The sequence below is a fragment of the Podarcis gaigeae genome, assembly GCF_964106915.1.
Source record: "Podarcis gaigeae genome assembly, chromosome: Z".
Classification (NCBI taxonomy): domain Eukaryota; kingdom Metazoa; phylum Chordata; class Lepidosauria; order Squamata; family Lacertidae; genus Podarcis; species Podarcis gaigeae.
In genome coordinates, this window is record NC_139691.1 from 4,923,861 (window position 1) to 4,950,479 (window position 26,619).

The 26,619-nt window shown below is 47.7% G+C and overlaps 1 protein-coding gene across 1 annotated transcript in view; it reads left to right on the plus strand.

Moving 5' to 3' along the window:
* Positions 1 to 4,796: 4,796 nt before the first annotated feature.
* MEGF9 (multiple EGF like domains 9) overlaps positions 4,797 to 26,619 on the plus strand; it is an 83,505-nt gene continuing 61,682 nt past the window's right edge. The window contains exon 1 of the mRNA XM_083721757.1: positions 4,797 to 6,016. Within this exon, the coding sequence (XP_083577883.1) occupies positions 5,248 to 6,016 (769 nt within the window). The 5' untranslated portion in view covers positions 4,797 to 5,247. The remainder of the gene's footprint in view (positions 6,017 to 26,619) is intronic.

Consider the following 26,619-nt stretch of genomic DNA (forward strand, 5'->3'; position numbering starts at 1 on the left):
GATGGATATAACTCAGCCATGTTCATTAATTTCAATGGGACTCCACTGAGTAAAACTTAGTTGAATATCATCCACTTCCTTCTACTGAGAACAGAGTATTGGTTGATACAGCTCACTACTGTCTACCCCAGGGGTTAGCAACCTTTTTCAGCTGTGGGCCGGTCCAACGTCCCTCAGACCATGTGGTGGGCCAGACTAGATATTTGCGGGGGAAATGAACAAATTCCTATGTCCCACAAATAAACCAGAGATGCATTTTAAATAGAAACACACATTCTACTCATGTAAAAACACACTGATTCCCAGACCATCCGTGGGCCAGATTGAGAAGGCAATTGGGCCGCATCCGGCCCCCGGGCCTTAGGTTGCCTTTCCCTGGTCTACAATGACAGGCAGTGACTCGTTCCAGGGTTCCAGAAGGGGTTTCTCTCAGCCCTGCTGCCTGCCATCTTCCTCCTCCTTGGAGTAAGGGGTGTACTGTAGAACCCAGTAGGGAGGAGGATGGGGACAAGATTAGTTCGCTCTGATTGTCTTGCTGCCTCCTCTGCTGGCCTCCCTGTCTTCTGGTCTCCCAGTCCCAATGGCACCAGCCACCACTGCTGGATTGGCAGGGGGCACCCACAGGCTCCTGTCCTGTACTACCTTGCCCTGCCCCATCCAGGCAAGTGGGGAGGAGGGTGGGGCACAACTGGACTATGTTGGCCCTTGCTCTGACTGCTTCTGGCCCTACCTGTGGGCATGACTTAGTTTGGGAAAGTTTCCTTCCTCAAGCCTGATGTTTCCCTGGCATTCCTGTAATGCTGGAAACTTCTAAAATTGAAATTCCAGAACCAGCGTGTGTGCAACTTCCCACAACTTCCATTTTGTTCTGTTTGGTTCTCATGCTTTTTTTTCTTTTTTAAAAAAAATCCTTATCTGAAGAGTTCCTCCAGATGGGCCTGCTTATTGAACAATCAACCTGATTTGCTAACACAAGGCTTAAGCAAAGTTTATGCCCCACTGTTTATTGAACTTTCGCTCTGATTTGTTTGTGGGGAGGTTATATGTCATCCTGCTAATCATTTGTTCACACAACACATTTTAGTGCATTTTCCTGTAACTTTCCTAACTGCCAAAAGTTGCTGGTTTTCTGTTGTTGTTTTTTTTAAGTGTATTTGTTGCACCAAAGCCCTTTGATCACCTGCAGGACTTGTCAGCTATTTGTCCACATTGACAAAGATATAATAATGATGGTGCTCTTTATTTCATAGAAATAATAATATAATTGTAGAGATGGAAGGGATCCCAAGGGTCATCTAGTCCAACCCCCTGCAATACAGGAATCTAAACTGAGGCATCCATGACATATGGCCATCCAGCCTCTGCTTAAAAACCTCCAGGGAAGGAGATGCCACAACCTCCTGAGGGCAACTGTTCCACTGTCAAACACCTCTTACTATCAAAAAGTTCTTCCTGGTGTTTAGTTAACCGGTCTCTTCCTACAAAAAACAAGAGCGAAGTCCTAGAGCCATATCAAAATAGCCCTGCTGGTTGAGGCCAATCTAGTCCAGCATCTCGTCCTCACATCAGAAGGACCTGAGTGCAACAGTACAGAACTGTCTCCCACCAGCTGGTGTTCATAGGCCTAGTAATACAATTCATAACCTATGCATGACTTGAAAACAGTAATAGCACCTCCAAAAAGTGTTCAGTCTCAATAGCCAAATAAGAGCCTTTGAACAAATAAGGATTTAAAGTGAGTCAACATGCTGTGCTTAAACATACTAATTAGCAGTGCCTTTCAGACAGGATTCTCTGCCAGGATGTTGGTGGGAATCAAACCTGAGACCTTCTGCACGCAAAGCAGTTGCTCTTCCACTCAGCTATGGCCCTCCCCAGAGAACGTTTCTTCACCTAGGCACTGCTTCTCTGCTTCTTCCTCAAGCAACAGAATCTGAAGACTTCTTGGGCAGGCACTAGAGTCCTTATCTTTTGAAGCCTCTGCTCACACTCCCTTGCAGAATTAGAGCTAATAATAACACATTTCTGGCACCACACACCCTGGAATACTTGATAATTGGCCCAAGTAATTACTGCATCTTCCCACTCCCACCCTGTTTCTGATTCAGATACCTTCGCTGCCCAAAAGTGTGCGCATGGACTACCAGCACTCTGCAGGAATTACCTCTTTATCCTTTTCTTCTTTTACCAGAGTCCCTATATCAACTACTGGCACATCTTCCCTCTCTCTGACCAGGCTCTGTTTGCTCTGGTTTTCATCATGCTTGATAGGAATTTTCTGAACACCTTTGTGAACACTGGCAATGTTCACTGGTCAGCCAGCCACCCAGCTAGTAAATATGAGCAATCAATATCTTGAGCACATCTCACTTGGGGTAGCTCTGTCAGAAAAGCATGAGACTCTTAGGACTTAGCTACACTCATCAATTACATCGTTATAACTGAACTATGTGACAACAGATGGTGCTGCAGGGCAGTGATCCATTGCCAATGTGATTTTGCCTTGAGAGCTTTTGTAGTGTTTTGGCTTTTTGGCTTTTAAAAAATCAGTGTAGATCCAACTTTACTCTCGGGGTTGCGGGTTTGAGCCCCGTGCTGAGTGAAAGATTCCAATTCTACAAGTCTATGAATCTATTACAGTGGTACCTTGGGTTAAGAACTTAATTCGTTCGGGAGGTCTGTTCTTAACCTGAAACTGTTCTTAACCTGAAGCACCACTTTAGCTAATGGGGCCTCCTGCTGCCGCCTCGCCGCTGCTGCATGATTTCTGTTCTCATCCTGAAGCAAAGTTCTTAACCTGAGGTACTATTTCTGGGTTAGAGGAGTCTGTAACCTGAAGCGTCTGTAACCCGAGGTACCACTGTAATCTAATGGGTCATTAGGTAAGCCAAATTAAAATGGGTACCTGCTTGCCCTAGTTGTACCATTGAACATAACCCAACTTAAAATACCCCAGCGAATTACTATCCATCCAGTATGTGGATGCAAAGCTCCATCACTCTACCCATGGAGAGGTGGGAACTGGGACCCTGTGTGGATATGCCCTACTCTAACCCCTCTCTTCCAATGCAGATGCCCCCAACTCCAGAGGTGGATTTAGGGGAGTGTGACTGGTTTATCTGCACTGGGTGAGCCAAAAGGGCACCACAGGAGGTGCCACAACAAGGCTGAACACCGGAAGGTGAGATGCAGAGGAGGAGCGATGAATTTTGCCGTTGCACAGGGTGCCGCTGAAATTTTAAAGCCCAAAGTCCTCATTGCAGTGACCTGGCAGGACAATAGATACAGTCGTGTCTCCAGGAATGACGCATGTGGAAGCCATCCTGACACAGCTGTTGCTTCTCTGAATATGGTGGTGTGGATGTGAGGCCAAGGACAGCCCAGCTTCCCTAGAAGGATTGCTCCTACGAATCCAGCATCCCTGGCATTGCAGGTGTGCAGCCCCATTCTCTATGCCTTCCCATCCCTTCCAGGTAAGCAACAGTGTCGCCAATATCAGGAGGCTGACTCTCTCTTGCCACAAAGGCCACTATTGTGTGGCTTGGTCAGCGGATCTGCTTCCCATGTCCCGTCCCCCCCATTTAGTGACCCCTGTGTTATATTAAATAGGATCTTAACACAACCCTTATGGTTAGTCTTTCCTTTCTCTGGCCCATTCTGTGAGGAGCCTGCCCTGTGTGTTCCTGAATGAGTCACTGTTCTGCATTTGCTGTCCGTTTGGTAGGAGCACTCTGAATACTTTTGGGCACACTGGCAATGTTCACTGGCCAGCTGGCCAGTCAACTCCTAAATTCTTCTTACATCAGCACCAAAGATTTCACGAATGTATTGGCACATACCTAAATCTGCACCAGAGACCCTCGTCGCGGGTGCTTACACCTGCTGAACCTCAACATTCTTTAAAGAAGACAGAATTACAATTAGAATGGCTATCTGTCTCCTAACAGTGCAACTCTGAGCTTCAAGGGCTTACAGAAAGCAAGAGGATTGCGAAATAGGTGCCTTCTCCACAGTGGGTAGGAATCAAAGCTTGATGGATGTTTGCCTTCACAACATTGAAAGTCTTAGGTTCATAGCTGTCAGCTTTTCTCTTTTCTTGCGAGGAATCCTATTCGGAATAAGGGAATTTCCCTTAAAAAGGGGGAAAACGTTGACAGCTATGCTTAGGTTGTCTCCCACCTTAGCCCTGCTCAGAGCATTTGGTTAGGCCATGTGCAGGTGCAATCTAATAAAATGACATTATTAAATATTCTGAGACAGGGCAACCGCTCTCCATACGGGTTTTCTCTGGCTGAGCTCTACCCGAAATAAACGCGTTGAAATTAATTTCAGTAGGCCTGCTCTGAGGATGTTTTGTGCCAGGACACTTGCTTCTCCTCACCCCAGAATCTCTCCTCCCCGTGAGACCACCCTTTAAAGTGCTTAATGCAACAATGAGCGAGGATGGAGGTGGGTTTGAGGTAAGTAGCTCTGAGGCTTAATCCTTTGTTTGCTGCTGCTGCTGCAGGTTCCCCCTTTACTTGTCACTCTGGACGCACAATGCAAGCAACTCCGCCACCTCTACATAAGCATGTTGGAGAATATACATAGAGCGAGAGAGGCGCGGAGGGTGGAGAGACGAGAGCTTGCGCACCCGAGCTTTCCCCGATTGGCTGGGCGATGCACAAAGACTCGGAGAGTCGCCATGGTCACGTGGCCCTGATGGCTTCTCATTGGATCCCGCGCACGCCTGTTCCCTCTCTCTCTCTCTCTCTCTCTCCCCCCCCCCCCCCGCCTCTCTCTTTCCACTTTGTGCGGTTGCTGATTTGAAAGGAGGAGGAGGGAGAAGGAGCGGATCCGGCTGCGGGAGAAAAAGCAAAGGGGTGGGGGACAAAATATATATATACAAAAAAGGGAGGGAGGGGAGAAGGAGCTCGGCGTGAGGCTGCTTGACAACGCGGGGAGGAGGAGGAGGAGGTGCGGGGGGGGGGACAATGCCATGGTGCCTCCTCCCGCCCAGCTGCTCTCTGCAAGCCGGTTCTGTGCCACCGCCAGTCCGGGCGTAGGAGCGCAAAGAGACACCCGGCAGCCGCAGGCGCCGCCTCCTGGGAAGCGAGAGTCTCTGCAGGGGGGCTGTTGGTTGTCAATGGCTGGCTGACCCCCCAATCCCCCGATCCCCGTTGTCACCGCCGCCGCGCGGGCGAGCGGCTCCTGGCGCGGCTGAATGGGCGCGCGGGTGGATGGCTAGCCGGCCAGGCGGATGGAGGGATGCGGGAGACCCTGCGCGGCAACATCACCATGAGGACCTCGCCGCGCCGCCACCGCGACCTCGGCCGGCTCTCCCGGCTGCTGCTGCTCCTGCCGCTCTGCTTCACGTGCGCGCTGGCCCTTGACTCGGGGCCGCGGAGCGCCACCGCCGGGCCAGCAGCAGCCGCAGGAGGCGGCGGCGGCGGGTCCGGCTCCGACGGAGGGTCCACAGCAGCGGCATCGCCTGCGGGAGAGGTGCGCTCCGGTGCGGGAGCCGAAACGCCGTCTCTGCTCTCACCTTCGCCGGCTCCTACTCCTCTTCCCCGATCCCCTCTTCTGCTTCCCCCGCCGCCTCCTCTTTCTCCCTCGCCCACCACCCCGCAGCAAAACGGGGGCGAGGAGGAGGAGGAGGAGGAAGAAGAAGGGAACGATCTTGGTTCCTGGGCGGCGGCGGCGGCGGCGGCAGAAGCAGGCAACGCAACTGGGATCCAGCCCACCTTGTCGCCCCCCGATGACCCCCCAACCAAGCCTGCCGCTACTGCGGGAGCGCAAGGGGGCAGCCCCTCAGGCTCCGAGGGGCCCGGCTCCGAGGCGCCCAGCCCCGGCAACGCCGCCTCGGCGGTAGACGCGGCGTCCTCGCTGGTTCCGCCGGCTCCTTCTCCAGGCTCGGCGTCCGCGGCTCCCCAAGAACCGACCCTCAGCGTCTGGTCCAGCAGCGTCCCCACCGCCGAGCCCTCGTCGCCTTCCGAGGAGGAAGAGAAAGAAGATCTGGTGGCCCATAGTGGGATAGGTGAGTGGACGTAGATCGTTTGTGGGTGACACATGCGCATGCTAAAAAAACAAAACAAAAGCGTTTTGTATGCGGGGAACTTACACTCACAGGAGACACGTCGGGATGAATGGACACGACTAACTTAGGCCAATTCATGTCCATGGGTTTGTTGTGAGTAGTACGTCCTTGAACACAGTCAGTGCCATTCATAAGTCAGTTTTATCTTGAAGTCCAAGGGTCCAATGTAGATGTGGTTCCCAGGTGACCTTACCCATTCAGCTTCTGCAAATGCACCCAATGGCACCTAGTCTGAAATTGCAGAGTTGGAAACGGTGCAGTAAAATAGGAAGCGAAAATCATTAAGGAGCTCCAGCAGCCCCTTGTGTAGGAAGGTTGCAAGGTTTGGGGTTTGTTTTCAACTAAGGGTGAGAGGTGGGGGGTAGGAGATTATTGCTGGTGTGGAGAAAGTGGCTGGAGAGAAAAAGTTCTCATAATGCTAGAACCCAAAAGGAAGCTGAATGTTGGGAGATTCAGTACAGACAGAAACAATGACTTATTCTCAACAGTTAAACCATGGAATTGGCTCCCACAAGAAGTAGCGATGGCCCACGGGCAGCTTCAGAAGAGGGGACAGGGCATGGAGGGATAAAACTATCCTAGGAGCCTCATAAGATGCCTTTTATTGAGTCAAGCCATTGGACAATCCAGCTCTGTAATGTCAGTACTGAACGGCAGCAGCTGTCCAGGATTTCAGGCATGGGACATTCCTAGTTTTAAGAGGAGGTGCCAGGGATTGAACCTGAGCAGGTAAAGCAGATGTTGGCTTGCTGAGCTGCAGCTGTTCGCTCGCTCAGTGGCTGCTCACTGTGGGGGCTGTGTCTTACCTCCACTGTCCGAGGCAGGCAGGGTGCCTCTGACTACCAGACAAAAACAGCAGAGGTCTCCTGCTCTCCTGTCTTCTTGGGGAAGCAGGATGCTGGGTTAGGAAGGCCTTTGGCCTGATCCAGCAGGGTTCTGCCTATGTTGTGTTGCCTGTGGATGCTCGTTTAGAGATCGTGCTGTTACTTGTCCTGAGCCTCAAGGCTAGGGCAGGATAGAGGCACCAAAAGGAGGGGAGATGGCTTGATTTGTTTCCAAAGGCCCCAAGACCTTCATTGAAAGACATTCCTATGTGTGGACTAACATTTCAGGAAGAGGGAGGGTCACGCACCCGACTAATGAGTCAAGATTTAACATTTGTGATGCCATCACAGTTGGCACCATATTATTAATGCCTCCAATATTAATCCGAGTGGCATTTGTATTAATGCTACTATTATTACTTATTTGTCATTATTACTGTACTTCAACAATTTGCGTTCAATGTATCTTTCTACTAATAGGTTTGGGATAGACCACTGTCCTCTGTTATTAATATTTATTAATTGTTGTAGTTGACTAGGGAATAAATTGTTGTCACCTCCTATTAATATGTACTACAATGTGTTTCTTACTATGGTTTCTACCAATACTTTTTTGGGAGGGGGTATAATCTCTCTTTCTCCTCCTCCTGCTCCTCCTTGTCCTAAGCTAGGGATAAATGTTGGTCCCCTATTTTGGGAGGCAGTTGCTTTCTGGGTTTTTTGGACTAGTTCCTCAGATAATAGATCATTTTGTGGAATGGTTTTTAAAGGATGCTCAAAATGGCACAGACAAGCAGAAGTTGTAGCAGCTGAAAGCAAAGAAGGAGAGTAAAATGAGAAGTGGTTAAAAGAGGCATGGAGAGAAATGTCTTCTTTGTGGGTAATATATTGATGGTGTTTGCTTGATGATGGCCTTTGTCCTTGTCTATATTTTGAGGATTTGCACCATTTGCAGCATATTCTGGCTACTTCTAATGCCTGGTGGTCTCCAGATGTTTTGGAGAGCTGTTCCCATCTGCCCCAGCCACTATTGGAGCTCCCTCCCAAAACATCTGTAGGATACCAGGCTAGTATAAAGGTTGCACTAAAGCAGTTCTCCCTGTTCTGTTGCATTCCATGGCCTGAGGTAGGTACAACTCATAAACACAAGTGCAAATATTGTGGGGTGTTTTTAAATGAATTGTTAACTTGAGACATAAGGATGGCCTGAACTTTAAATAAACTAAAACATTTAGCAAACCCACAAAAGCTCCAGCATCCTAGTCAATCTTAATCAGCTAGATCAACCCCTTAAAAACCATTTTAGTGACTTAAAAGTTGGCCCTGATTAATCAAAACAGTGTTCGTGTAATAGGTGGTATTCAACATTTTTAAGGGAAGTGGCCATAGCTGAGTGGTAGTGCATCTGCTTTGCATATGAAAGTTTCCAGGTTCAGTCTGTTGCACCTCCAGATACAACTGGGGAAGACCCTCACCTGAAACCCTGGACAGCTGCTGCCTGTCTGTGTAGACAGTACTGAGCTAGGTGCACCATGGATCTAGCTCTGTATAAGACAGTTCCCAATGGGTGATAGTCAACTAAGCTTTACTCAGAGTACACCCACTGACATTAATGAACATGGCTAAGTTAGGTCCATTAATTGCAATGGGTCTGCTCTGGGTAGTATTCAGCTGTGTTTTACTTTGCAGAAATAGGATGCTTCTTTCTGCCTGCTGCCCAGATTTTGTGTGTGTGTCATACAGCAGGGAACACCTCTTCTGAGACATGTAACTGGGGACAAGTGCATTAGTCATAATGATGGTGACATTTTACCCCCCACTGTCGGAGACAGTGTTACTCTTATACCAGTTTCTCTCCCAGGTAGGGAGAGTTGCTGTTGCACTCATGTCTTGCTTGCATGAGTTGGCCTCTGTGTGAACAGAGTAATGGACTAGGTGGACCCTTGGTCTGATCCAGCAGGGCTCTGCTTATGTTCTTATAAAAATGCATGGCCTTCCCTGCAGTAATGGAGCAATCCTAACTTTCCTTGTTGGGAAAGGGCTGGAGCTCAGGGGTAGGGCTTCTGCCTGGCATTCAGAAGGTCCCAGGTCAAACCTTTGTCATTTGCAGGTAGGACTGGGAATGCTTCTTGCCTAAAACCCTAGAAAGCTGCTGCCAGAGATTGTAGGCAATCCTGAGCGACATGGACCTGAGCACCTTTTGCAAGGCCAAAATTCGGCACCCTCTGCTTCTCACCTGTTCTGCTCAATTCACTCAGTGCCCAGTGTGGGGGAACCGGTTGTGCCGCCCTAAATCTGCCTCTGGCACAATCCTGAATGTGCCTACTCAGAAGCAAGCGGTGCTGAGTTCATAGGGACTTGATGCTTCCAGGTCAATGGGTGAAGGATTGCAACCAAAACCTTGTTTTGCCAGGAGTCAGCTCTAGTTCAAATTGCCCAATTCTGTAGCAACATACTAGAAATGCTTCCTCAGGTGGATTCCAGGACCAGAGAAATGTGTTTGTGTTTTAGGCTACAAGGACTTGCACAATGGGTTGTATGAAAATGAAGCAGCTGGAGAATTGTATAATTTCTCTCTCTCTGTGTGTGTGTTTAAAAAAATGTTCTGCCATTCTCTGATTTTGTTATGATAATGATATTGATAACAGTATCATATCTTTTCATTAGTAATGCTTGGCATAATAAAAGATCCTCTGACATGTGCATGGCTGGATGTGGCTTAACTGTACACAAGAAAGGGTCGTGTCCATTGCTCCACCCACGTTCTGCCTCTGGCCCTGCTCACTGCTGCCACGTGGCCTCTGGAAGTTTCCCCAAGAGGGAATGTGGCCCTCAGGCTGAAAATATCTCCCCACACCCAAATGAAATGCTTCCAATACCTATTAGTTCATATCGGGTTGAGAGAAGATCCTGCATCTCCCCTTCCCACTGAAAAGAAAGCCTTGGACCTTGACTGTCCTACCTGCCCGTGGACTGTCTTGCCAGAGTGGTGCATGCTCTGGTTATCTCCTGCTTGGACTACTGCAGTGCACTCAACATGGGGCTACCTTTGAAGGTGACCTGGAAACTACAACTAATCCAGAATGCAGCAGCTAGACTGGTGACTGGGAGCGGCCGCTGAGACTATATTACACCTGTCCTGAAAGACCTGCAGTGGGTCTTGTCTATGGAATGTTCTCCCCAGGGAAGTTCATCTGGAAACTTCATTATACACCTTTAGGCACCAGGCAAAAACGTTCCTTTTTAACCAGGCCTTTGGTTGATTTGATTTACATCCTATGCCCTTTTAAAATGTGGTGGTTTTTTTTTTGGGGGGGGGGAGGCTATTGGGTTGTTGTTTTTATTTTGATTATGTATTTTGTGGTTTTATATTTTGATTTCATTCTGTGAACCGCCCTGAGACCTCTGGGTATAGGGTAGTATAATAATAATAATAATAATAATAATAATAATAATAATAATAATAAACAACTTTGTGAGTTTGCTATCACTAGATGTGGGGGCAGCCCCTAGCTTAGGTGTCTTTACAAGGGGATTAAGCAACTTTACATAGGATGTGTCTATCAAGCGCTGATGGTTCTTAAACGGCAAAGCCAAGCCTCCAGATCTGGACGCAGTCTATCTCCAAGTGCCAGCTGTTGGAGGTGAAGAGCAAGCGAGAGCTGTGCCCTTCTTGTTCTGCTTGTGGGCTTTCTCAGAGACAGCTGGCTGTTGATTGATGGTAATAGGATGATGGAATAGATGGACCAGACTTTGCTGACTTGGTGCCCACCAGATATTTTGGGTGACAATTCCCATTGGCTGATAGGAGTTGCAGTCCAAAACATCTGGAGGGCATGAGGTTGGTGAAGGCTCAGATAGACCCTTAGTCTGATCCTGGAGACTCTTCCTGTGCCTCGCATCCCATACCCATTTGCCTTGCCTGTGTTCTATAGCCTTCTAAATGTTTGCGTAAAAGAGGGGAAAGGGAATTAGTAACTGGCTGTGGCTAAGCCATTTGCCCTTAAATTCAAGGAACCCAGCAGGTGCATTGATACTGACTCATGTCCGCAAGCTACTGATTCCCCCTCTTCCCCATACAGGCTCAGCTTATGTTCATGGAGACTGCTGGGCAAATAATTGCAAATCTTGTATTGAGACGTTATTGGTTTAAGTGTGGCGGAGAAAGGAAGAGGTATATTTATTAAATTTGAATCCTGTTCTTATGTGGGCCTTGGAAGTGGTCTGCCTTTCCAGGGGCTGACCAGGTGCATACCTGCTTAGTTTCAGCGATGCTACAACAGCACCAGGTGTTCCTGGATTACTACTGCACCCAAGGTTACGTTGCCAAGGAACCTTTGCAGATGGATTCTGAGCCACTGAGTCAGTTCCAAAAATAGCCTCCACATGTCCTTAGCACCGGCAAGGCTGCAGCAGTGTCAACTGCTCCCAAGTGAAAATTAAAAACCTCACGTTAAGCAATGAGGACATCCTGTTCAATAGTTGAGGCCCTTCTCTGGATGCTGTCTCTGAGTAGGGGCAGAAGTTGGTGACACAAGGTGGGGCCTTTTCAGTGGTGGCTCCCTGTTTGTATAATACTCTTCACAGAGAAGCATGCCTGTCATCTTTGTCTATTGGTGGGCACCACACAAAGAATATTTTTGTTTGCCCAGGCTTTGCCTCTTAATTTGGAAGGTAGTTAGTTATATTTGCAGTGGCGTGAGCAGGATTTTCCATTTACATATTTATGGGTGATCATTTTTAGGTTTTTCTTCAAAATTAGATTTTGACTGTTTCATATGTTACCTATCTTGTCATATTTTTTAAGTTGCTTTGAGACTCTTCAGTGAAAAAGTGATGACTAAATACAATAGAATACACACACACAACCAAACAAACACACAAACAACAATATTTATTGCACCTTTCCTCCGGGACAACAGACGTGGGCTGCCCCATTCCTTTTTATCCTAGCCTTTGAGGTATGTTAGCCAGAAAACATAAAAAGAGCCTTCTGGATCAGGCTGAAGGGCCATACAGTGGTACCTCGGGTTACAGATGCTTCAGGTTACAGACGCTTCAGGTTACAGACTAACCCAGAAATAGTACCTCAGGTTAAGAACTTTGCTTCAGGATGAGAACAGAAATCGCACAGTAGTGGTGCTGCGGCAGCAGGAGGCCCCATTAGCTAAAGTGGTGCCTCAGGTTAAGAACAGTTTCAGGTTAAGAACGGACCTCCAGAACGAATCAAGTTCTTAACCTGAGGTACCACTGTATAGTTCAGCATCCCATTCTCACCATGACTGACCAAATTCCTCTGTGAAGCCTGCAAGCTGGGCGTGAGCAAACCAGCTCTCTTCCGGCAACTAGTATTCAGAGACATCCTGCCTCCAACCTTGGAGGCAGAGAGAGACGGACTGGCCTGTGGTTGGTTATCCAGTGAGTGCCTGGTTATCCCTAGTCCCTGACTGATACAATACCAGCTTTTCCCAACCCGCAGGCTTCCAGGTGTTTCTGGCCTACAGCTCTCATTGTCCCTGACCGTTGGCTATCCTGGCTGATAGGAATTGGATAGTGCCCCCATAAATCCTGCCTCTACTCAGTCAGCCCCAACCTGCCTGCCCTCTTCCTTACACCCAGTGCCCCGGAGGTGGCACTGCTTATCTTCTCCTCCTCTTCAGTCTCAGTGTTGGCTTCCTAGAAATCAGCAGGGAGGAGCATGGCTGCAAATTTCCCACCTGCCATTGGCTCTGACTCTGCCTACCACTGGTGATCACTGTTTAATAGAGATAAAAACATGTGACAGGGTGGAGGGTTTGGGAGCCAAAGAGGAACATTGGATCTTGGAAGCTGCTTTCCTCAATACGTGATGCAAGATGGAAATGAAATGCATTTCAAGCATTTTGTGCAATAACGAATTCAATGTAGGCTTCTCAAACTTTTAAAGCTTCTCATTGCGGCTTCTCAAACTTTTAAAGCCATCCAAGATAAAGAAGACAGTCTAATTCGACTATGGGGTGCAGCACTCATCTCAATTTTCAGGCCAAGGGAGCTGGCATTTGTCCACAGACAGCTTTCCGGGTCATGTGGCCAGCCTGACTACACCGTGACGGAAACCAGAGCGCACGAAAGCGTGGTTACCTTCCCACCACAGTGGTACCTATTTATCTACTTGCACTGGTGTGCTTTTGAACTGCTACATTGGCAGAAACTGGAACAGAGCAACGGGAGCTCACCCCATCGTGTGGATTAAAATTGTCGACCTTCCGATCAGCAAGCCCAAGAGGCTCAGTGGTTTAGACCACAGTGCCACCCACTCCCATATATATATATATATATATCCCACACACATGCTGTATAATATTTGAAGGGATATATTCTCCACCTGCCCTGAGCCTCTTTTGGAAGACCTGGACCTCTTACATAAGGTGGTATGGGCAGAGAAACATCTTACTTTTTATCAGAAGCCTAGGAAATGACAGGTTATATATAGGATCATAAGCAGATTGCAGTTCTCCACAAAAAGGGGAGAACAATGTGGATTTCAGCTTATTTTGAAGCCTCAAGGGACCAAATGATCAAGCGTGGGCCTTCAGGAATTTATCTCAATTTTAGATTTGTCCAGAATTGGGGGTGGGGGTGGAGAGCTGTCTTATGCATCATACTGGTTTGTGGATGCCAGTGGCCAAGGGCTGGGAAGAGCTCTCTGGGATAGCTAATAAGAACATCAGAAGAGCCCTGCTGGATCAAGCAAAGGCCCATCTAGTCCAGCAGCCCATTCTCACAGTGGCCAGCTAGATGCACAAACAGGACTTAGGAACAAGAACCCTCTTCCCTCCTTTGGTTTCCTGCCAGTGGTATCCAAAAGCATTAGTGCCTCAGAATGCAGAGCTGCCTTGTAGAATAAGGGTTTAGCTTAGAACGAGAATAAATAGGGTCTCTGGTAGCAAAGTTAGGACCTGAGACCCTGCCAGAGGTGAAGAGTATGTTGCTAGAAGGACCAATGGTCGTGACTAGGCATAAGGTCTTCATACAACTTCAGTCAGCTTTCTCCAACCTGATGCCCTCCAAATGATTTTTATTCCCATTATCCCTGACTTTTGGACATGCCATGACTGATGGGAGTTGGAATCCGATAAAATCCGGAGAGGCATCATATTGTGGAAAGTTGCCCTAGGTCAAAAGGCATTCCTTTGCCATGCAAAGCAATAATGTTTAAGGCTTGTTCACATGTTACACTGTACACGGGTGCAAGGTGTACAAGTGTTTGCATCGTCTGTACATAATAGTTGAGCTGTGCAACCATTTCCCACGCTCACTGAACATTACAGGAGAAGTATTTCAGTATGCAGCTTAACGATTCATGTATACAGATAGTATACTTGTTGAATGTAATATGGGAACAGCCACACACAGCCACACACACACACACACACACACACACACACACACACACTTTGTCATATATAACACACACCTGTGCATTCACACTTGATATTGTGGTTCAATAAGCCACTTGACCGACCTTGCAGTTCCCAGAAAACATAAATAGAGAATTGGAAAAAACACAAAATGCGCATATATGTACACCTTGCAGTGAGCTGCACTTATGTCGGTATTTTTCACCACCTGATTTCCATTGCAAAAGCGTTTTGTAACATATTTAAGGAAATAACTTTGTAATGTGTCAGGAAGCTCCCTGCTACACTTTAAAATTGTCTCTGCTGCCACCAGTGAGGATGTCTGAGCAGCAGAAGAATTTTCTTTCATTGATCTTGGTTGTTCCTGAGATTTATAACCTGCCTTTCATCAAAACGGCAACTGAAACCCACAAAGGGTTTCAGATAGCATTAAGACCATGAGAAAACACAGCACCTGTTACTTAAACGATAGCAAAAAAAGAGAGGCTAGGTGAAGGCATCAGGGAGGAGCATTCCATAAGCTGGCAAAAGCAGGAATCTACCAAAATGTTCACCAGTAGCTAGGTAAAAGGTGTATCTTTTGCTCTGGCCAGAACACAGAATCCAGAAGTCTCCTCCATCCTTAGGAACATAGGAAGTTGCCCTGTACCATCCACCCATCCATCCATCTAGCGGTCAATCTGTGGGATTTCATACTGGCAACATTCCTAGCTGCATCTGGAGGTGCTGGGGACTGAGCTGTAGAGTTTGAAGGGGACCCCCAGGGCCACCGAGTACAACCCCTTGCAATGCAGGAATCTCAACAAAAGCATCCATGACAGATGGCCAGCCAGCCTCTCAGGTGCTCTACCACGGAGCCTGGAGAAATGCAAAGACTCTCTGAGTTTCTAGGGTGACTGCAGAAGCACAGGGAAATGGCAAGGACACTCTCTGATAGCCTTTTCCAGCCTGCTTCCAACTTGGACTCCTGGTTGCTCCAGGCACAGGCCCAGACCGGGGGGGGGGGGCATATGGGCCACTTGGCCTGGGCTTCCGATTCCAAAGGGGGCCTCGGTCAACATATTCACAGTCGCAGGGGATGCACTGGGGCGAACTCAAGAATTCACACAAAAAAAAAGAAAGCTAGGAAAGCATTTTCAAATGTAAATACTTAAAATAATCCCTTTCCCTATGTATTTTTAGAAAGCACTATTGTACAGTGGTGCCTCGCTAGACGAAATTAATCCGTTCCGCGATTCTCTTCGTCTAGCGGTTTTTTCGTCTTGCGAAGCAAGCCCATTGACAGCTTAGCGGATTAGCGCTACAGCTGTCAAGCGGCTTCCAGCGATCAGCTGTTAAGCGGCTTATCAGCGGAACAGCTGATAAGCGGCTTAGCAGCTTAGGAAAAGGGCAAAAAAGCAAAAAAAAGCCGCCGGGGGACGCAAGATTTTTTCGTCTTGTGAAGCAACCCCATAGGGAAATTCGTTTTGCGAAGCGCCTCCAAAACGGAAAAACCCTTTCGTCTAGCGGGTTTTTCGTCTTGCGAGGCGTTCGTCTTGCGGGGCACCACTGTATATCTATATTTTCCATTTTGTCTATATATGCAGATACGGTTCAAGCCTTGAAATAAAATTATTTGTCAGCATAACGTTTGTGAAAATTATATATATACTTATTTATAAGACTTCAGTTATCCCCAGGGTAAAAAAAAGGGGGCACATTATCTACCTGGCCTGGGCCTCTGCTGGCTCTACAAGGCCAGGCAACATGACCAATGGTCAGGAATTAAATTAAAACCACAGGATGTGGAAGGTCCTTCTATGATCCTCACCGGTACTTCTTGCTTCTTCCTATGAGGCATACTGTAGGGGGTGGGGCAGAAACAAGGGTGTAGCTATGATTTGGGGGGGCAGAATGAACGTGATTTGTCAGTTAGTTAAGTATTTCTATTGTTTTACTTGATGGCAGGGGGGCAGCTGCCCCCTGCCCCCCCCCGCTATGGCCATGGGTGGAAGCTCCCACCCCTGTCTTCAGCTGGGGAGAAGGGCACAGGTTTCTTTCCCGCATTATTGCGGGGCAATGAGTTCAGTTTAAAGTTGGAAGACCACAAGTCCACATTAAATACTGATTCAATTGTATTTTTATTGCTTCCTTTTATTTCTCTTTTCGCATGTTATTCTCTTGCCATTTGCATTTTGTGAGATGTTGAATTGTAATATGGCAGAACACGATAAAGGAAGCTGTAGAAAAACAATTAAAAACCATACAGCTTCTTCTAGCGCAGCACATTGTGATTGCTGCAACAAGTAGAAAAATCATGAAGTAATCCACCAAGTTCATCAAGTTGGGGGGGTGGGTGGGGTTGGGGGTGGACATAATTTGGGAACCACTGTGAAGTGGTACCATTCCAGCAGGTCTTTGCCTTGTGACAGATCAGGTCTCTGTATCTGTGCCAACAGTAGCCAGACAGATTATTCATCCAATGCAGAGGTTGGTGGAAGAGGCATCTTCCAGCCATGCATTGGCCCACAAGACGCAAGGGAGGGAGGAATTGAAATCAAAATGTCACAGTCACATAAGCAGGAGCTGTTGACAGAGGCTAACACAGGACTCAGCGCCTGTGGCAATGCTAGATCAAGGCAAAAGAGGGAAACTGGATCTCTTAGCCTCCTTGTAACACATTGCTACTGTCTCTGAGCTTCAAAGTGTTGTTGCTGACCTTTAAAGCCCTAAACGGCCTCGGTCCTAAAGGAGCGTCTCCACCCCCATCGTCCAGACACTGAGGTCCAGTGCCGAGGGCCTTCTGGCAGTTCCCTCGCTGCAAGAAGTGAGGTTACAGGGAAACAGGCAGAGGGCAGGCACTGCCCTGTGGAACACCCTACCTCCAGATGTCAAGGCAATAAACAACTATTTTACTTTTAAAAGACAAATGAAGGCGGCCCTGTTTAGGGAAGTTTTTAATGTCTGATGCTGTACAGTGGTACCTCGGGTTAAGTACTTAATTCATTCTGAAGGTCCATTCTTAACCTGAAACTGTTCTTAACCTAAAGCACCACTTTAGCTAATGGGGCCTCCTGCTGCCGCCGCGCCGCCAGAGCACGATTTCTGTTCTCATCCTGAAGCAAAGTTCTTAACCCGAGGTACTATTTCTGGGTTAGCGGAGTCTGTAACCTGAAGCGTATGTAACCTGAAGTGTCTGTAACCCGAGGTACCACTGTATTGTTTTTAGTATTCAGTTGGAAGCTGCCCAGAGTGGCTGGGGAAACCCAGCCAGATGGGCGGGGTATAAATAATAAATTATTATTATTATATTATTATTACCATATATTTTGCTCTATAAGACACACTTTCCCCCTCCTAAAATGTAAGGGGAAATGTGTGTGCGTCTTATGGAGCGAATGCAGGCAGGGGGCTCTGCTCAGCACTCCCTTTAAAGAGCCACGTGGAGCGTGTGTGCGGCTCTTGGGGGCTTTTCCCAAGAAGCGCTGCCCTTCTCCCTCCTCGGGGAAAATCCCCCAAGAGCTGCACACACACACTGCACGCTCTTTAAAGGGAGCGCGACTCTTGGGGGAGCCTTAGCCGTGCGCAGCCTCTCACAGGCAGGGGATGAAGACTCCCCTTCCCCGGGAGAGGCTGCGCGCGGCTAAAGAAGAAGCCAGGACAGCGAGCGGGATGCATCCCACTGGCTGTTCTAGCTTCTGGCTTAGCCACACGAAGCCTCCGCAGGGGAGTGGGGAGCCTTCATCCCGCTCCCCTGCGGAGGCTTCGTGCAGCTATCCCTGGCTTTTGCAGAAGATGGGGGAAGGAACAGAGCACGCGTCTCTGTCCCTTCCCCCACCTCCCAGAAAAGCCCCCAAGAGCCGCGCTCCCTTTAAAGAGCACACGGCTCTTGCAGGAGGAAAGCCAGGAGGCTTGCTTTCACTGAAGCCAGAAGGGCAAGAGGGATCAGTGCGCACCGATCCTGCTTGCTCTCCTGGCTTCAGGGATAGTCCCGCAAAGCCTCCTGAGCGAAGATGGAGGAGCGCTCCCTCTTAGCTAAGGATGCCTTGCGTTCCTTTCTTATTTCTTGTTTTCCTCCCCTGAAAACTAGGTGCGTCCAATCGTCCGGTGCATCTAATAGAGCGAAAAATACGGTTTTATTTTTACAAATGGCTCAAGCATGCTAGTGTAAATCCAGGGGAACCTCAGGGCCCCTCTGTCTGACCCTCAGTCAGGTCTTTCTCCAGCCCACTGATGCTCTCTTTACTACCCCTGCTTTCCTCCTTCCTCTTGTGTTTTGGCCTGGCTGGGATGTGTCCTTGAACTCAGTTACTCTTTGTCGGGGAGCAGGGGGATGTGGGATTGTGCGCTGCGCAAAAGTAAAATGTGGGGGCCTTGCCTATGGCCCTGACGACCACTGGGAGGATTGGGGCCCTTGGCTGAGGAAAGGTTTCCCATCCTTTATGCAAACCCAAACAAGGTTTACATGATCCTGATAGTCTGCTTTGAAGCTGCATGCAGTTTATATGCAAGATATTGCCTCTTTGAAATCTTAGAAATGTTTCCCTTTCCATGACGCCACTGACTGTCTCCTTGGCTTTGGCCAAGGTACTTTTCTTCCTGTTTCATTTGCCATATCACCTCATCCTCACAACTCCCACCTGATTAAGAGGATTTCCTGTCAAAGCTTGTGAAGCTCTTTGAAGTTTAGAAATGCAAATTATAATGATTAATGCTGGGTGATCTCTCTTAGCTCTGCTGCCTCCCCAAGGCACCAGTGATGACATGAGGATGTGAGGAGAACACTTCTTAAATGGTCCAGGTGGTCAGCTTCTGAAATTTCAGCCCAGCCCCAAATCACCACTGCTGAGATTAGGGGTGATTTTGCAGTTCTCTGAATTTCTCCCCAGATTTTTGAATTTCAAATTATTTTATTTTGTTTCAAATTATTTTATTTTATTTTATTATGTGATATGTCTAATGTTCTCCATTCTTCCATTAAATACACAGAGACACACAGGGCTCTTCACCTGCTTTGCCACCTTTCCCACCTTCCCACCTCAGCCAAAACCCACACAGTTCCTTCTGGCCTGGGCAACACCCCCCCCCCAAAGCTCCTGACATCCCTCCAGACACCCTCCTGCCATTGCTTTCACACACAGCCGCCCTTGGCAGCATGTTTCACCCCCCCCCCACACACACTGACACCCCACTTCTTTCTACCCTTCCACAATTTTAATTTAATGGGGGGCAGGTGCTTTGCCTAGCGAACTGCTGACCTAGTGGGCAAAGGGTCTTCCTGCCCACCCATTAAACTTCACTGCCAGCACATTTAATGGAGGAGGACAGGCACTTTGGACATCCTTCCCCCCACCCATCTGCCATGGATGCTCTCTGGGTTGGACTGGATGACCCCTAGGGGCCTAGGGTCCCTTCACACACACACACACACACACACACACACACACACACACACACTTCATACAAGGTGCTGTGCATGCAGCTTAATCTGCAAGGATTGTTGGGGTCCAGCCAGATTGTTAGGAAGGGTGAGTTGTTGCACATCAGACAACAAATTAAAGGGCAGTGAATTGGCAGCTTGTTTGTTTGTTTTTTACCACCACTGTGAGTCAGGTTGCTAGTTCTCACCAGCCTCAGGCACTAGGCTTGGTGTCTAAGAGGTCAGCAGGTGGTGGGGTAGAGGACTTCCCTTGCAAGCCGACCAGCCTCTGCCAGAATCCCTGGAGAGCCGCTGCTGTCAATGTAGACAGCCTTGAGTTGGACGGACCAATGGCCTGGCTCAGTCTAAGGCACCTTCCTTTGGGTCACATTGAGAACCCAGCCAGGTTGGCAGGTGAATCTTACTTCCACTCTGAAGATGAGACAGTGTCCTTCACCGCAAGGGCAGCAGGATAGCTTAGTGTAGGGGTCCCCAAACTAAGGCCCATGGGCCGGTGAGGCCCGAGGGACTCGTTTATCCGGCCTTCAGCAACCTGTGTCGTCCACTCTTACCGGCATTGCGCTGCCTGGCTGCCCACTTCCGGGTTGGAGGAGCACCGGAAATAGCTTGTGCTCATGCACAAGCATTGTGCACATGCACAAGAGTTATTTCCGGTGCACATCCTGGTCGGAGGAGGCCTGTGCACATGCACACAAGCTATTTCCAGTGCTCCTTCGACCTGAAAGTGCGCCAGAAATAGCGTGTGTGCACGCGTATGGGCACGTGCTCCCCTGCCTTCCGCTCGATCAGTGCTGGAGACACCGGCCCGAGGTGCAGTAAGTTTGCTGACCCCTGTCTTAGCAGATGACGAGCAGCTAGCAGGGCAGATACAGTTCTGTCCTCTGACATCTTGACGTTGCTCTAACACTCCTTTGCCGCTGCCCCTTGTCCCCCGAAGCTGCTGCCTGAGGTTTCATTCTTCCTCGTGGTAAGGCCTGCTCTGTCCCAAACCTGACCGTCAAGGATTTTGACCCATGACACGTTTAGTCCTTCTCTCACTTGCCTTTTGGGCAGACCTGGAGGGTTTTTTCTACATGGAGTCATCTACCTTCAATGAATGCCAACCGTCCTGTTTCCTCTTGTGAAAGCTGCCTGGTGTGGAATGCAACCAGTTTGGCTTTGATATAAAAGGTGTGGGCTCTGGTTGTCTCTGCACAGGGGTTGGTCAGAATTGCAGGCCTCTTGCCAAGAGTCCCAAGTTCCAGTGTTCAAAATTATCCAGGCGCCAGGCACATTTTGCACCTGGCGCAGGTACGATTATGAGCACGTGGAGGTCTCTCGGTGCCAGGCTAGCGACTGGGGAAAGCAGAATGGCACTTAGGACTCAGCTGTATATCTGCAAATAAAACTTTTTAAGTGTGTTGTAAAGTGCAATATACAAATGTGACAGTAGATGGCGATGGTGAGCTATGGCAAATTCAATATATATTTTCAGAACTTTTTTTTAAAAAGGATTTTCACAGCGTTTTTTATATGTATGTAGATTCCACCCTAGAGAAGGATCTGAAATATTTTCCTTGAAGCTTGAATTCGTTTTCAGGATTGTTTTATTGAACGTTTTAATGTAAACTGCCTCGAGATTTGGTCTGTAAAATCTAAAGTGGTATAGCAATGGAAATATGAATGAGAATCCCACAGGGGGCGGGGACATCACCTAGCCATTCCGTGGTGATGACTGCAGCCTAGGTTTAAGGAGCCATTTGATGACTGGGTTATATACCTGAGTTTCTACCGCCGCCACACTCATTGTATAGGCTGCTTCATGGTTGGAGAGAGAAATGGTGAGCATCCTTATTGATTGGAAAGGTGGGGAATGTTTCTCTGGGAGACCTTCCAGGGGCTATATGCAAGTGATGGGCTGGCCAGAAGTGAAAGAGTAAATTTTGCTTTTGTATAGTTGGCTAGCACCGGCTCTGAGACCCCACAGCTAATTCTCCCCTGGCCTCCTCGCTGGCCCAAGGAGGATCAATTCATCCAGCTAGGCTTGGTGACTATCTAATGCTTATTGGATGGATTTTCCCCAAATTGATTTCTGAACTTTGGATTTTATTGTTATTCATGTTTTTATACTGTATTTTATGCTGCTTTTATAATTAAATGTTTTAAATTTTGTTGTTAGCCGCCCTGAGCCAGGAAGAGCGGGGTATAAATAAAAAATTATTATTATTATTATTATTATTATTATTATTATTATTATTATTAGTTTCTACACACACACACACACACACACACACACACACACACACCATCCTTCACCCAGGCAAGGAAGAGGCAGGATCAGAGTTCAGACACAAACACTCAGGGAGGGTATTACGTGAAGATGGGAGAGTCCTGAGGGCCAGGTAGACTTGGTGCCCATCCCCCCACTTTTTGCCCCTGGGCTTGAGACTTCCCACTCCTGATTTATACCCTGTTGTTTAGAGAAAATGGAGCTGGCTTCCCCCCCCCCCCCAAAAAAAAAATCAATTGTTTTTATTTGTTTAAAGTGTTTATATACGGTGCTTCAAGGCAGCTTGCAGCAAATCACAATCTAGAACACACAAACACACATAAAATCCAGTATTTTGCAAGTGAAGTATTTATTTATTAGATAATTAATCTCTCCCACCTTCATTATTGCTGTTTCCAGGGCTGCTGGCATCATATCTATTAATTTAATTAGGGCATGTATAAGGAGAACCAGTTTTATCCTCACAGCAACAGATAAAACGTGAGAAACTGAGAGAGCTGCTGCCAGTCAGAGTGTACAGTATTAGAAGAAGAAGAGTTTGGATTTGATATCCCGCCTTTCACTCCCCTTCAGGAGTCTCAAAGCGGCTAACAATCTCCTTTCCCTTCCTCCCCCACAACAAACACTCTGTGAGGTGAGTGAGGCTGAGAGACTTCAGAGAAGTGTGACTGGCCCAAGGTCACCCAGCAGCTGCATGTGGAGGAGCGGGGAAGCGAACCCAGTTCACCAGATTACGAGTCCACCGCTCTTAACCACTACACCACACTAGCTCACAGTGGCTCACAAGATGGACTATGTTTACAAACATGCATACATACACTGAGGTGAAATGTTTGTTAAAATGTATATATTTGTGAAAATAACATATAAAAATGCATCGTTTTATGATAAATTTCTCCCCACTCCCTCGCACTAAGTCCAAAGCATATTTGCATGGTGGGAATCTCCCAAGTGTGTCCCAAGTAGCCAAGACTTCGTACTGCTGACCACATTATCCAGAATGATAACCTTCCTGCAAAACACCTGTAGCAGGTGATGCTCAGATATTAATACCAGCTTGGGGGGGGGGATTACATCTTTCCTAGAAAACACATAATTTATCTTAAAAACCATTGTGAACTGCTGAAATCATTAGTAGGGTTGGAATAACACTTGCAGTTTAATGCTGAATTTTGGATATAACGGAGATGTGAAAGATTTGGATGCAGGAGGAAACTGTTAACGAAAGGAAAGTTCAGGAGATTCTTTGGAATTTTGTTTTTATGTTGGATACTTGATTGTAAAACTTTAAACTGAAAAACTAATTTTTTTTTTTAAAAAAGACCTCCAGCAGCTGTTAAAATGCAAAAAATGAAAAAAAAAATTACCTCTTTCCTGGGAAAGGGAAATTCTTTTCATGGATTGAAATAGCTATGCCTGATACTTCAGAAACTTTAGAAAGCAGTTTCTTTTCCTTATGATAAAGCAGAAAAGTCCTCTTGGGCCCAACCTACCTCAAGAGAGAGAGAGAGAGAGAGAGAGAGAGAGAGAGAGAATGTAGCAGAAGCAACATCAAGATAGGTACATAAAAACAATTTACATAAGTGGAGCACAGCCTCATCTGTGGGGATAGTATATCTAGGGCATGGGTAGGCAAACTAAGGCCTGGGGCCTGGATCCGGCCCAGTTGCCTCCTCAGTCCGGCCCACGGACGGTCCGGGAATCAGTGTGTTTTTACATAAGTAGAATGTGTGCTTTTATTTAAAACGCATCTCTGGGTTATTTGTGGGGCATAGGAATTCGTTCATTCTCCACTGGAAAAAATATAGTCCAGCCCTCACAAAGTCTGAGGGACAGTGGACCAGACCCCCTGCTGAAAAAGTTTGCTGACCCCTGAATTCTAGGGCATAAAATAATGCCTAGTTAAGACTCCTAAAACACATTTGTGACTTTGGTAGCCAAAGGAACTGCAATATTTGGCATTTACCAGGGACAGGTCCTGTTTTCAAGCAGGGATATTGACAGAAATACAAGGGGGGGAACCCAACCTGCATAAGCGGAGCATAAAGCAAGGTCCCAGTAGAACTGCCAATGTGTATTTATTCTCTTGGTGGTGAGAGGAACTTCAGCTTGTGGTATTTACCAGGGGCAGGTAAATCTTTTGCAGGTTAAATACTGCTTGGGATATTATTATTATTATTATTATTATTATTATTATTATTGTTGTTGACTAAAGTATTTAGTTAAATTCCGCAAGGAACCGTTCCACTGCCATCCCATTACTGCTTTCCAAACAGTAAATGTTGATGAATGTCATTTGAATTTCAGCAGCTAGTCCCTAAGAAGTACAAGATCCACGGTGAGATTACAAACATTCTGCTGTGCCACCTGGGCTTCCTTTTCTCTCAGACTGTTGGAAGTTCTGGTCTGTAGGAACTCAGACGTAGGTCTGTGCATGTGTGCATGTCCTGATCAACCCAGATTATGAGACATGGAGTCTAGCAAGAATCAGTGCTGTGCCTGGAGCCACTATTTTGCACCTGGTTCTGGTTGGTGGATCCCAGGGCTCCAGTGAAAAACAAATAAGAGCCTTTTGCCCACACCTGGACGTACAGGTGTCCAACATCTGCCAGATTATCTACTTTATAACCATCCTGACCAGACATAGGGTCAAGGCAGGTCAGTGGTTGCAGCACCATGGATAGCTCCAAGCAGGCAACTGGCTTCAACAAAGGGTCATGATAGTGAACTGAGACCTTATTCATCTCTTCCACAGCCTCCCAAGGGCCTGAATATTCTGGTTCCTAAAGGGCCAGCCCCATTGCCTGGAATATGGTTGCTTCTTTGCCCTTTTGAGAGCCCTGCCTGGCATCCTTACTGTGCTGTTGGGTGGGACTCAATTCCTCGGATGAGCCAAGCTCAAGTGTAGGCATCTGTGATGGTCCTGACTGAGGATTCTGGCCACCAGTCTCAGGTCCTGTGGGTTTCGAACCACCAGCATCAGGGGGGAGGCTGGATTCAGGGGGTGCTTGTCAAAGTGCCTTCTGGAGAACCCCTGTTACAGGGGTGAGGAACCTTGCTCAGTCTAGAGGCCACATTCCCTTCTGGGCAACCTCCTGTGGGTTACATGCCAGGGGTAAAGGTAGGTGGAGCAATGAATGTAAACTGTACCTTGTATAGTAGGCTAGTTTCTACACACAGCCCTCTCTATCTTCTATCCAAGCAAGCAAGGAAGCAGGAGGCACTATCAGTATTCAAGACATATTCCAGCCAGGCAAAATGTGTGCTCTGGAGAGAATTCTAAGGGTCAGAATGAGAGGCCCTGAGGTTCCCTATCCCTGCCTTGTTATATGAGCTGGCCAGCTCATCTATTTATGATCCACCAGATCAGCCAGACCAGGCCTTGCTAGGGGTGCTGAGGTCCTGCCACCTGCCCAAGGTGGCCATGCACAGAAGCCCCATTCCTCTTCCCAGTTTTGGAACTGAAGTCCCACCCCTCTTTTCTTACATTTCCATTTTCCTGACTGTGGCTGGGGTCGAATGAGATTTGCCCAGAGGGCAGACATACGCACACACACACAGAGGACACAATTTCTGCCCCCCCACCCATTAAAAACAAACACTTTCAGCTGTGGGGTGGTCTGTCTGCCACTGGTGGGCAGGGCCAGAGATGAAAGTGAGTGGAACGTTGGCAGAAGTATGCAAGGCAACAGAGGGCACATTTGTAAAGGAGCCATACCTCTCTCATATACCTCCTTCCAGACATACAAGAGGCATTATCACAGTCAAGGCACATATCCCAGCCAGTTAAACCCACTCAAGGAGGGTGCAGCATAGAGCAGTGTGGGCACGACCTGGGAAGAGTCCTGAGGGCTAGGTAGAGAGGAATGAAGGGCTGCATTTGAACCTAGGTGCTGAAGTTCCCCATTCCTTGTTGTCAGCTTCCAAATCTCAGGGGGACTTTATAGCCAGCCTCCAGTCCCATGCAAGGAATTGGGATTGTGTGCCCATGTGTGCCTGTGTGTGTGGGGGGGGGGGTTAGGAGAGAAGAGAAATGAATCACTCACATCACGTTTAACGGCATAGAAATCTCTACGGCATTGAGCAGAAAAGGAATATAGCCCTGAAACAATCAACCAGATTTGGAAAGATCGATACAGCCCTGGGTGCATTCATGCGCTGTCAGTGTGTTTGCATGGGACATTGTTTGCAGACAGCAACATGCAATGTTAGCAGAAAGTCTGATCAGCCAGCCTCCCCCCTGCCCCCAAATCAGGCAGAATGTGACTGTTTTGATTTTGGGTGCTGTCCAATCCAATATTACCCCAGTCCCTTAAGATCATTCCACATGCTACCAAATTCCCATTTGCAAGGTAGGTTTAACCAACAGATATGACAAGCCTACTTGGTTATCCATCTTATTGTTACATGCAAGATGATTCTCTGCCTCAGGATTCAGGAATGGCTTTTAGCTCTGTGACAGAGTGCATGCTTTGCATGCAGAAGGTTCTAGGTCCATTCCTTGGCATCTCCAGGTAATTCTAGAAAAGCACTCTGCCTGAAACCTTTTGGTTCAAGGGTGGTTTAACAGTCAGTTCTTCCTCCCAGGGAATTCTGGGGATTGTAGTTCTGTGAGCACTTTTAGCACCTTA